Genomic DNA, 12489 nt, shown 5'->3' on the forward strand with positions numbered 1-12489 from the left:
TGCAGCCACGCCCTAATGCATACCCTGCTTTATCGTCACATATAAAATCAGGGAGGCCAAAATGTCCCAAATGAACATCATACTGCATTGAAGAAGGCTTTAAACTAGCGATTGAGACCATAAACACATTTTGAAAATGTTTACTGAGGTTAGAAATCAAGTGAGAAGTTGGTGAATTCTCCATTGACTTGTATAGAGACGGAAGTCCTTTTGACACCAAAACGGTCGCCCCCTGGTGGCCTTTTGATAGAATGCAGTTTTAAGTTACTTCCACGTTGGCCTCATTTCAGAGGACCAGAACTCCCCGTCTGGTGAAAACGACAAAATATTTTATCGGATGTGCCTTTCATTTAGACGGTGTCTGCGTTTTGGAGGCTTAAAAACGCAAAAAAAGTGAAACCACCCTCCAGAGTGGAAATCTTAAAAACGTTCCTGTCTAAAGGGTAAAAACACAAAAGTCTGCCTTAAACGCAGCAGAGTTTTTGCTGCGGTTTGAAGCTGTAACCTAGGTGACAAACGCTCTTCCATGTGACGTCACGTACCGATCCTTCTGCTGATACCTGTCTGCTGCAGCGGGGCCGACAGAGGAGGGAGGAGAGAAGTGGAGTCCTAGTTCATCTCGTGAATCACTATGGCCATATCTGTTTCTAATCAAGTCCGCAGAGAACAATTACCCGTTCCGATGCTTCGACTCTGCAACCCAAAAACGAAGCTAAGCTGCTCTCAACGAGCAATAACTCCACCTCCTCCTCTGTCCAGACAACATGGTCAGTTTTTGTTCGCTTCTTAGCCATGTTTTGGTTTTGGTTTTCCATTTCACACTACTAGAGAGAGAAGTAGAGGGAAGGTTCTATACAGGCGGGCGGACTTTGTGGTGTTGTGGCCGCCTGGCAGCTCGTCTAAACGCGGAATAAAAAGTGAGAACGCCACGCCACTTTGGCGTTTTCTGTTCAGATCGTTTCCGTGTAAACATAGCCTCTGACCCAGTTGCTTAGACTCTCATACATACATGCATTCATCACCTCATGTCTGGACTATTGTAATGCCGTCTTGTATGTGGTCCCCAATCAAATGCTGGACAGGCTCCAACATGTCCAAAATTCAGCTGCCAAACCACTGGCACTTGAACCAAACCCTGGCAGCACATCACCCCCACACTCAAACACTGGCTTCCTGTTAAGTTCTGCATTACTTTTAAACTTCTCCTCCTCAACTACAAATCTCTTCATACCCTTGCACCCCAGTACTTAAAGGACCTGCGCTCTGCCGAGTTGGGCCTCCTGTCCATTCCCCGCACCAGAAGGCGAACCAAGCAAGGCCTTTAGTGTTTGGTTGGAACTCGCTCCCTCAGGACATTCGCCAAGCACCAACTCTGGACTCTTTTAAATCTGAGCTGAAAAGACACTTTGTTCCTGCAGGCTTTTGTCTGTACTGTACTGTTGTCGTCTGTGTTTCTTGATCTTGTGAAGCGACCTTGGGTTTCGTGAAAGGCGCTATACAAAATAGTTATTATTATTATTATTATTATGATTCCCCTCCTGAATCCACATTAAAATAAATCCACAGGACCACATGATGAATTTTAATAGTTTACTTTGAAATGAAAAATAATATGTATAAATGTCGCTGTTCTGCCTGGCAACAAAGCCAGTCTGAACCGGTTTTGCTAGCAGCAAGAAAGAAGAGAGCATTAAACTTGCTTTTAATGTCCAGAACCTTTTTCTACATGTTGAAGAAAAACAGCAAATTGTCACAAGATTTAAAAATGACAGAAATTATTAAAATAGCTGCTGATTAATTTTCTACCAGTCGATTAATCGACTAATCGTTGCAGCTCTACATGATTTACAACATGAAAGGAGAAAGCAAAACATTTCTGCTCAGTTTCAGTTTGTGACAGTGAAACGTGAAAGGAGAGGAGGTCAAAAGCAAGCAGGGTTGAAACCAGGGAATCAGTCCGTGAATCAATGCTGGAAGGTCTGGCATGAAGCAAAAGCAAATGACGATCTGGCAAAGAGTGAGTGGACAACTGGAGTTAACAGGGTTAACTAATGAGGTGGGTGTGGCTGATTAGCAGGAGCTTCAGCCGAGGATCAGGACAGCGCTCACTTGAGGACCGCATCGAAATGTCCTATGAATTATTAATTATTAATAATCAAACTCCCTTCCACTCCTAGATTTTAGGGTTCCCCAACATTTATGTTTATTAGTAAATTGGCAATCATTTACACACTTAAAACTAGTCTGTCACCCAACCTGCCATGCTTAGGTCCGTTTGCTGAGCTATGATTGGACAGTCACAGTTCAGGGAGACATTTATTCTCTGAACCTCAAAAATGAAAAAAAAAAAAAAAACTGATGCAAAATGTCTAATTTAATATCACTGTAGTGATCAGGACGACCTGTTTGTGGTGCTCTTCATTACAGCACTCTGTGTGACATCACAGACACGTTTCACCAAGTTAGGCGTCAACATGACAGGAAATGTTGAGAAACTTTCAAACAGAATAAAGGAGGAAGTGCAATTTCTGACGGTCAGTCAGTGCTGTTCTCACTGCTGCTGTTTGAAACATAACAAGGTTCAAAAGTTAAAGTGACATAAAGAAGGTAAAGAAGTAAGGATGGCAGTTTGGGACAAACAGATTCCCTGGATCTTTATGATGCTTCTGGCTGGTAAGTAATGACCTGTATATATGTTACTGTTGTTGGCATTTTATAAAACACATTTATATTTCTGTCAAACTGCTGCCACAGTTTCTGTTTTAACATCAAAACCATCAAATCCACAACTTTGTTTTCCATAACTGTTTTCAATTGAAAGTAAATGTTCAGTTTACATTCTCAGGTCCTTTTCCTGAACTCATCTGTCATCACTCTGTTATTTCCAGGTGCTGCTGGTGCAGCTGTAAACTATCCAGGTTCTGTTTGTGCTGTAAGAGGATCGACTGTCATCCTGCCCTGCACCTTCACACCACGGAGGTCTTTCACTCAGAATGGTAGAGAAGTTCCACTGAAGATCATCAGAGTCCGCTGGTGTGTGAATCATCTTATTTGTCATGACACCACCCCATCTGTGTATGACAGCTCATCACCAACAGCCAACCCTCGTTACAAATACCTGGGAGACATGACTGGAAACTGCACTTTACAGATCAGTAATATTCAGAAGATTGACAGCAAAACCTTCCGCTTCAGGATGGAAGCTGACGACAGAGCAGGACATTACACTGGGCAGTCAGGAGTGAATGTCACTGTCACTGGTAAGAGCTTCACATGCTAATGCTAACACAGATATTACTTATTAACATTAATCATCTTTAGAGGTTATAGTCCTAACATGATGACAGTGTCCTGTTGTTGGTTGTTTAATAGTTAACGTTTCTCTGTTTGTTCCTGTTTCTGCTTGTGCAGTGGTGCAGAGGATGTTTGTGTTGATTTCTCTTGTTCTGGTAAATAAAAGCAATTCTAATGGGCTTAAAAATTTTTTTACAACTTAGCTTTAAAATTAGTTGAAGTTAGTTATTTTCTTAATTAATTAATTGACTAATGAAATGTTACAAACTTGTGAAAATTGTCATTGATAATGTCCAGAACCTTTTTCTACATGTCGAAGAAAAACAGCAAATCATCACATCTAAAAACCAAAGAAGATTTAAATGATTAATGATGATTAATCGTTTATCAAAATAGCTGCTGATTAATCAACTAATAATTGCAGCTCTACATAATTTCCAACATGAAAGGAGAAAGTAAAACGTTTGACAGTGAACCTCAGGCAAGAATCATTCGTATACACATTAGTTATCAAAGTGTTCAAATTCAGCGTTTGGTGGTTTCCTGTTATTTATATCCTGTTCTGATGTTGGATGTTAAACATTATCAAAGTTCAGAAACTGGAGATGAACATTTGTAGAAATGCTGCCTGCAAGTCAAAGCTCAGGGCTTCAGTGTGATGAACGGGTGACGTCTGTCAGGCTGAAGCAGAGACGTACAGAGAGCTTCAGGAGAAGAAAATGTTCTTACATGAAGTTCAGTGTTCCTGAATGATGAAGCAGATGTGTGTAGTTTGATTCTTTAACCTTCACACCTGCCTGCTGCATGTACTGATAATAACATCATGAAGTCACAGAGACAAACTAAAATACTTTTTTACTTTAGAAGTGCCTGGAATGATAATTCAGAGCTCCAGAGATGCCGGAGAGCTGAGCTGTACATCAGTCTGCAGCTTCCACCAGCTGGAGGTCAGCTGGTTTAAAGATGGAAACGCCCTCCCACAGTCTGGCCCCGCCCTCCAGCTCGGCCCGCTGACTGCAAAGGATTCTGGGAACTACACCTGTGCTCTGACAACCGATCAGAGAACAACCTCCCTGCCGTTCACTGTGCGTGTGGAGAAGGAAGATGAAGGTTTGTTGGTTTAGTTTTATCTTGAAACTGCATCAAACTGCGTCTGTAGACACTTTAAACAGACAGGAACCAAAAGGTACCGAGATATCATGTGATCGTTGTTTGACCAAGATGTCTGTCCTGTCTGTTTTACAGGCCTGAATCATGACACATGGGACAAACTGCTGATAGTTCGTGTGGTTCTGTTCACGCTGCACACTTTGCTCATCGTCATAGTGACAGCTGTCATCATCAAAAGGTAACTGACACCTTCCTGTATCTGTAATCATTACTCAGTATGAGAACGTTTCCATGGTTACTCAATCAGTGGACAAACCTTTAGATAACTTTACATAAATGAATCTTTTGTGTGACTTCAAATCCTCCACCTAACATTTCACTGATTGAGTACCTCAGGGATCAGTTCTTCCTTAACTCTTGCCTTTCTATAGACCATCTTTCGCTCAAACCTACATTTTTTGATTAAATTAGTATCTTAGATTTATTTTTTATTTTTTTTACTTCTCAATGTTTTTTCATCCTTCTTTTCAGAACATGTGTTTGCAAGAAAGCCACAGCAGAGAACTGAGAGACGTGACAGTGGAGGTGAGTCACTGATCAGATAAACTTCTAACACGTCACATAACATTAAACATTAGATTAACGTTTAACTTCATGTTAAAACTGCAGAACAAATTGTTTCTGACAATCTCACCTCTTTATGTAAGAACAACTACAGCTGCATTGAAATGAGGAAGTAACATTGGTAACCTGCTTCATGTCATAACATCTATTACGATTTTCCTTGTAACATCTGTCAAAAGTAAAAACGTCACATCAGTTGTTTCGACACCAGCAGGAGTCTAAATAAACATTTTTTAGTTCCAGCTTCTCAAATGTGATGATTTACAGTTTTTATTTTTCATATGACACTAAATTGCATATCTTAATGTTTCAGACTGATAGAAAAAAAAAACAGGCAACTTGAAAACATCATCCTGGGTTCTGTTCTACAATTTTTTAACATTTCACTGATTAAAAGATAGATGATTAGTTGCAGCTCTGGTCTGAATGTTTAGCTGCGGTTTATGTTCAACAAAACAAAAGTAAACTGCATCATTTCATGTGTAGGACAGATTTCCATACCTGCTCCCTGGAAGATGAACCCTTTAGATCCTATGACTGAAAACAAATACGTCATTCCTCTTTTTGTTTATTTTTGTATAATTCAGATTTTATTTGTCATTTTTAGGTCAAACTTAAGTTAAACTGATTTTTTGTCTGCTACGGCAACATATCTGCAAACAACATAATCACTCACCCGTGAAACCAGTAGAGCGAAATTTATTATTAAAATGTTTTGTTTTGATAATGGTTTCCCCTAGTTTTGCATTATCTCAATTAAATGCTGTTCCATCATCCTCTTAGCTAGAGTCCTTATTTGTATGCAGCAAAATAAATCTTTGGGGGACGTGGAGGAGGAAGGGTGTTGACATTCGTCTGCTGCCTTCCCAGCAATGCTGCCAGACATCGTAGCACCTGGTTGTGCTACTAGTAGTACTGGCCTTGGTGAGGCTGGTCTTGCAGCCCACCAGGATGTGTTTTAGTGTTGCTGGAGTGCGACTCCTTTGCTGCACTCGGCCCACAGCAGCTTGGGCTACCAATGGATCACTGGAACCCATTAGCATTATCTCCAGTCTTACCTTGGCCCACTTGTACTCCTCTGAAAGACTGGAAATGCTCTAGGACTCCTTTTCCATAAAGCTCTACACTGCTGAGGCATCGGGAAGACCAGTTCCTTACATATGACCAACCTCTCCAGTTTTTCCACTTTAGAGACTGGAATTTCATAAAGGGTTAGTGGCTGCACGAGATGTCGAAGGAGCCCAAATTGCATACACCAGAGCTTCAACTTGCCCGGGAATGCAGTTATATCGATGGCCTCCAGGCCACTGACTACATCCTTCCTCAGCTGATCTACTTGCTCTGCATCTTTGAGGGACGCATTGTACCACCGAGCGACGCTCTTCACAGGCTTTTCAGAGACAGTTGGAATTGCTTATAGCCAATGTGAAAATGTTGGTCTGACAGCTTGCCCTTGATGATGGAGATGCTACTGTACTTGCTCTCTCTGTATTTTCAGCTCTCCTTAGTATCGCAAGCCTACCCTGGATCTCTGCGTGCAACATTGTTGATGTCCTGCAGACTGTGGTTTTTGTCCTGCTGCTGAACTTCCGACGACTGACTCAACATGTTTCTCAGAAAGTAGCTGTTGATCCCATATTCCTGTTGCCCCTTCTTCAGGCACCCTTTTTTACCCTGATGTATTTTCAGGCCTTTGGTGGATGTAACTTTTGCCCAGCCACATATGCGGATGCGGAGCCTGCACTCTGCTGCAGCTGCTGCAGCCTCAGGTTTGCTGATCATCCAATTCATAGTCTGTTCTGTTGCTGTGTCCTTTGCTAGGTTGTCTGCTGATGAGTCGTCTGGGGTTATTTTCTTCTTTGAGGTTTCCGTTGCCATGTTTAAGTGGGACCCATACATCTTCCATGCTGGATCCCGCTGCCACAGGTAGCTAACCTGTTCCCTTCTGCCAGCTGCACTTTCTCAGCAGTCACTGGTTCACCAGGTGATCAGATCTATTGTGTACTAGATGTTATTATCTCTTAGTTTCACACTTGAGTCTGCCAGGACTCTGTGGGATGGTCAGGTGAGTGAAGGCATCCTCTGGGTTGTTAAGTAATATATTTAACAAAGAGTAAAGATCTTTCTTCCAGCGCCACCGTCAGGACAAACTACATTTTCAGATCTTCTGCTGGTACGACTGTTAGAAGAGAGAAATCACCAGGGTGCTTTTTCAGATTGTGTTTGTAATGAAAATGTCACTTTTTTTCTCCTCCACAGTGTTTCTTCTTCTTCACTGATCTGTGAGCTTTCTACACCCTCACTGCTGGTCTTCATCATCATCATCAATCTGCTGCAGGCTGTTTTTCCTTTTTCTCTCGTTCATTTAATCCGTGCACTTTGCGCTCTGCTTCCTGTTTTAGTCGGCAGACTTCAGCTGTGACTGTCTGACTAACATTTGAATATATAACATATCTGCTGTAATGTGATTCTGTTTATTCTGTATGTAATGGTGTCTGAATATTTGTGTTTACTGTCCAGCAGACTCTCTGTTGTCTTCAGTTTTTGGTTTATTAAGATATTCAGAATATTTGTATTAGCGCCACCATTAAAAATACAGAGTCTGTTTCACTCGATTTATTTCATATTTGATGTTTATTTATTTAGCAGCTGCAGTTGGATTTGTGTGGTTAACAAAGTTTGTGGAGTCACATATTGAATCATTTTATGTGTGTAAAAGCCTGCAGCCAGCCAACAATAAAATGTAATTTATTGTTTGATTTATTAGAATGCAATGATGAAAGTTCACATGTAAAACAGCAGATTTAAAAGCAATTGAAAGGAGTATTTACATGTTGATGTGTTTACAGTTCATGTTTGTAGTAATATAAAAGGTTAACTGTTTGATTCTTTGTGCTTAAAATGCAGAAAATGTCATTTATATTATATTTGTAACATTTGTTAAGATTGTTCAGATGATTATTATTGTTGCTTTCTAGTAACTGAGCATCTTTATGGTGGATTAGGGGTGTGTCACACTCCGACCTAGAGTGAGGGTAATGTGCCAGAAGGCTGACCGAAAAAAGGTGTAGTTTAACCTTAAAATGTCGAAAAAAGGTTGCAAGACATCAAGTCCATTTGATGCAAAACATGAAGTTATTTATTGCCCTTTAAATACAGTCCATGGAAATGTGAGCAAACACCATTGGGTCTACAAGGCACTACAGCCCTTCTCTGACTGCCTAGGCCTAGACTCCATTTAAAGACTTAGCCCCTCCCACTGGACCATACCACCTATAATTGGAATCAATCAAATAATCACTTAACTCCACAGGTCAATTTCCATATCGGACATCATTACCAAATCTATTTACACTTATTTACCACATAAAGGCCGTCATCAAAGCATTCACACAAGGCCTCAATCCAGAAATGAATTTACAAACCGATTTCAACCCCACAGTTGGTATGGTCCAGTGAGATGGACTGAGCATGCTCCCTACAGGTTACTCAGGCGTTGGTATGGTCCAGTGAGATGGACTGAGCATCCTCCCTACAGGTTACTCAGGCGTTGGTACGGTCCAGTAAGATGGACTGAGCATGCTCCCTACAGGTTACTCAGGCGTTGGTATGGTCCAGTAAGATGGACTGAGCATGCTCCTGACAGGTTACTCAGGCGTTGGTATGGTTCAGTAAGATGGACTGAGCATGCTCCCTACAGGTTACTCAGGCGTTGGTACGGTCCAGTAAGATGGACTGAGCATGCTCCCTACAGGTTACTCAGGCGTTGGTACGGTCCAGTAAGATGGACTGAGCATGCTCCCTACAGGTTACTCAGGCACTATTAAAGACAGCCTGAAACAAGGCTCGGGTCCTTTGTCACTGCCCAGCACCAGGAAATACTTTGGTAAGAAAAAAACAACATAATTAGAAAGAAACTCATGATTTCCAAACCTCAAATAATAAAGAGATACCCAAATAATAAATGTGTTTGTGTGATTCTAGGAAACTTTATGGCAATAAATAGCACAGGAAACTTACTTGGATGTTAAATGTAGTTTAGTGTGTGCACCCACCAAACTAACAATAGCATGCTACCTGGCTAACATGTGGTCTGTGTAATGAATGATGGTGTGGTGTATTACCAGTGTCAGGGGAAACTGCCACAGGGTGCCACAGAGTTTTGTTTTCTCTCCTTTTAAATAACGATTCTTACTGTTTGTGTCTTTAAAAACTTCGGAAAAGGACGATTTCTCTCATGTTCCATTTCACAGTAAACTGTTCATCATGTGGTTCTGTGGATTTATTTAAATGAGGATTCAGGAGGGGAATCATTAGAGTCAAGCTGAGAAAACCTACCATGTGTTTGTTAAAAAATGTCAGCACATAAAACAATATAAAGCATACAGATTTCAGTGTAAATATAGGGGAGACACAGATTTGAGATAGATAGATAGAAACTTTATTGATCCCCTAGGGAAAATGTATGGTCCAAGCAGCTTAATACACAAGAGTGCAAAAGATAAGGCAAGACAGTGAGAGTATGAGTCATTAAATATGGGCTAAATACGTAATTATTTTGTCTGCTACTGAAGTGAAGCTCTCCGGTTCAGCTCCCACAACAGAGCCAGCTTTCTTTACCAGTCTATCCAGTCGCCCGGCATCCCTCTTCTTAGTGCTTCCTCCCCAGCACACCACCGCATAGAAGAGGACACTGGCGACCACAGAATGGTAAAACATCCCGAGGAGTTTGCTGCATACGTTGAAAGACCGCAGCCTCCTCAGGAACTACAGCCGGCTCTGTCCTTTCTTGTAGATGGCGTCAGTATTGGCCAGAGCTGGGGACTCGGACTCGCGACTCGGACTCGAGTTGCACTTAAGTCTCACTAAACTGTGACTTCAGACTCGACTTGCACTCGACCTCAAAAGACTTCAGACTTGACTTCGACTCGAGGCTCGAGACTCGCGAACAACCTTTATTTCATGTTATTATTATTATTCTCATTATCTATCTGTCATTCATCTTTTTGTATGATCTCTGGCTCTGAGCTAGATGTAAACACCAACGTCATGCCACGCGCATGCGCCGTGTGTGAAGCGCGCATCTTCAGTATCAGACATTGACAATGGCGAGTGCGATAAGTTCAGCAGGAGCCTCAGATCATTACGTTTGGATACAATGCCTTCACACTCCCGTTTTTCCCTGGTTCTCCCATATTTCGAACCCATCTCCCGCCGCCCTCCCGTCATTTCTCCCGTAATTGACAAGCCCCAAATTTGTTTGTTAATAACAATAAGAAGCGCACAATAGCAAAGGTTTTATTTTGAAAGCTCAGACAGGAAACCACCGCAACTCCGTTATTTAGTGCCACTAACTTAGTGGCTCCGCTACTAATTATTAAAAAACACAACGTTGCGTTAACTATGGTCATTTTATATATATATATATTTATATTTTAATATCCCCACACATTCCCTGCTGTATGTTAAGCAGCAGATAAAAGGCAGCTTGGAGAAAAAAATAATGAACATCTGTTTGTACCACAGTGTTAAACTGCAGTGCAGTGTTTCTGTGATGTTCATGTTTTGTTCATTTTGTTATATTTTACAACATTGTTAAAATAATTATTTTTTTGATGAAGAAAATACAGTTATGGAATTGAAATAATTCTTAGTGTATGTTTCTTCACATCACATTGCAGTAGATTCTCTATAGTGAACCTACAATTGATACATTTTCATACTGTCCTATATCAAGGTCTAGGTCAAGGTAATAGCCGAAGGTAGATTTGGTAACAGTTTCAGGAGAGGGCATCTCAACATACAAACAGATACATACATACAAACCTCAGTGACAGCACACCACAAAAACAGACATGGGCAGGTGCTCGCAAGGCTAACTGATCAGGATGAAGGATTGTACAGCTCTAAGGTCAGAATTTGAATTTGATTTAGTGTTGGCGAGAGACTTGAGACTTGACTCGGACTCTTGACCAGAGACTTGAGACTTGACTTGGACTTGACCCTCAAAGACTTGAGACTTGACTTGGACTCTAGCTCAAAGACTTGAGACTTGACTTGGACTTGTAAAAAATGACTTGTGAACAGCTCTGGTATTGGCTGACCAGTCCAGTTTATTGTCCAGATGTACCCCCAGATACTTATATGTGCTTACCACCTCCACATTGACTCCCTCAATGGAGACTGGTAGCAGCGCGGCCTTAGATCTAGGGAAATCCACCACCATCGCCTTGGTCTTAGCAGTGTTAAGTTGTAGGTGGTTGAGTTTGCACCATTGCACAAAGTCCTCCACCAGGCTCCTGTACTCCCCCTCCTGCCCATCTCTGATACACCCCACAATTGCAGTATCGTCCGAAAACTTCTGCATGTGGCATGACTCTTTGTTGTACGTGAACAGGACAGGAGAGAGCACAGTTCCCTGTGGTGCTCCGGTGCTGCACAGAGAAGCTCAAATATCCAACTGAAGGAAGAAGAAGAAAAAAAGCGTTTTTGAGTGGAGGAAGCTTTAAGTAATGGAAACATGAGTGAAATAATGGATTCCAATTGTTAGCTAAGAGAAAACTAGATTTAGTCTTAGTGAGTTTAAAGCTGTTAGTTTCTATAAAACTACAACCGTTTCAACAACAGTTGACCTGATTCCACAAACATGGAAAAATAAACAGTTAAAACATGAAGCTGAAAGTATTTAAACTGTTAATTAGCTGCTGGATTCAGGTGTGAATAACAGTGATATAGACAGGTGATGAATAGACAGGTGACTCTCACCGGGAACAGGACCGACCCCCACCGGGAACAGGAACAGGACCAACTCTCACCGGGAACAAGGACCGACCCTTACCGGGCTGTATCAGCTTCTCTCCCCGGTGCTCGGCTCTCTCCGGCCGGCTGTCTGACTGCGTGTCCTCCGTCTGATTCTCACCGTCAGTCTGCACCGAGTCAGCGCCGGGCGGTGTGTGTGTGTATGTGTGTGTGTGTGGAGGACAGTGAGCTGCAGCTGAAAGCCTCAGAAAAACTTAGTAAGTGACTTTTATCAAACACCAAGCTTCATGATAATTAAGTTATTATTTTGAATAATAGTCGGAAATGTTTTTTTCCGTTATATACTTTCAGAAAGTTTGTTCGTGCACATGACTTCTGCTGCGTGTGTTTGTGTGTGTGGTTGTGGTTGCCCCTGGTTACCGGGTGATTAGCAGGTCAGACATTCTTCTGCGCCATCTGGTGGCAAACAGAGTAACCTGCACCTCCTTATACTGTAATACTGCATACTACATCACTCATAATACTGCAGTACTTTTACTGTAATACTGCATACTACATCGCTCATAATACTGCAGTACTTTTACTGTAATACTGCATACTACATCACTCATAATACTGCAGTACTTTTACTGTAATACTGCATACTACATCGCTCATAATACTGTAGTACTTTTACTGTAATACTGCATACCACATCGCTCA

General features: G+C 41.6%; 1 protein-coding gene across 1 annotated transcript; it reads left to right on the forward strand.

Annotated features, from left to right (window-relative positions):
- The first annotated feature begins 2556 nt into the window (after positions 1-2556).
- Positions 2557-4972, forward strand: LOC133984005 (uncharacterized). Its single transcript, XM_062423220.1, has 6 exons — positions 2557-2673; positions 2889-3260; positions 3412-3449; positions 4182-4404; positions 4540-4642; positions 4936-4972. The coding sequence occupies exons 1-6, from the start codon at positions 2622-2624 to the stop codon at positions 4970-4972; spliced, it is 825 nt and encodes a 274-aa protein (XP_062279204.1). The 5' UTR covers positions 2557-2621.
- The last annotated feature ends 7517 nt before the right edge of the window (positions 4973-12489 follow it).

The sequence above is a fragment of the Scomber scombrus genome, chromosome 7 (genome assembly GCF_963691925.1).
Source record: "Scomber scombrus chromosome 7, fScoSco1.1, whole genome shotgun sequence".
NCBI lineage: Eukaryota > Metazoa > Chordata > Actinopteri > Scombriformes > Scombridae > Scomber > Scomber scombrus.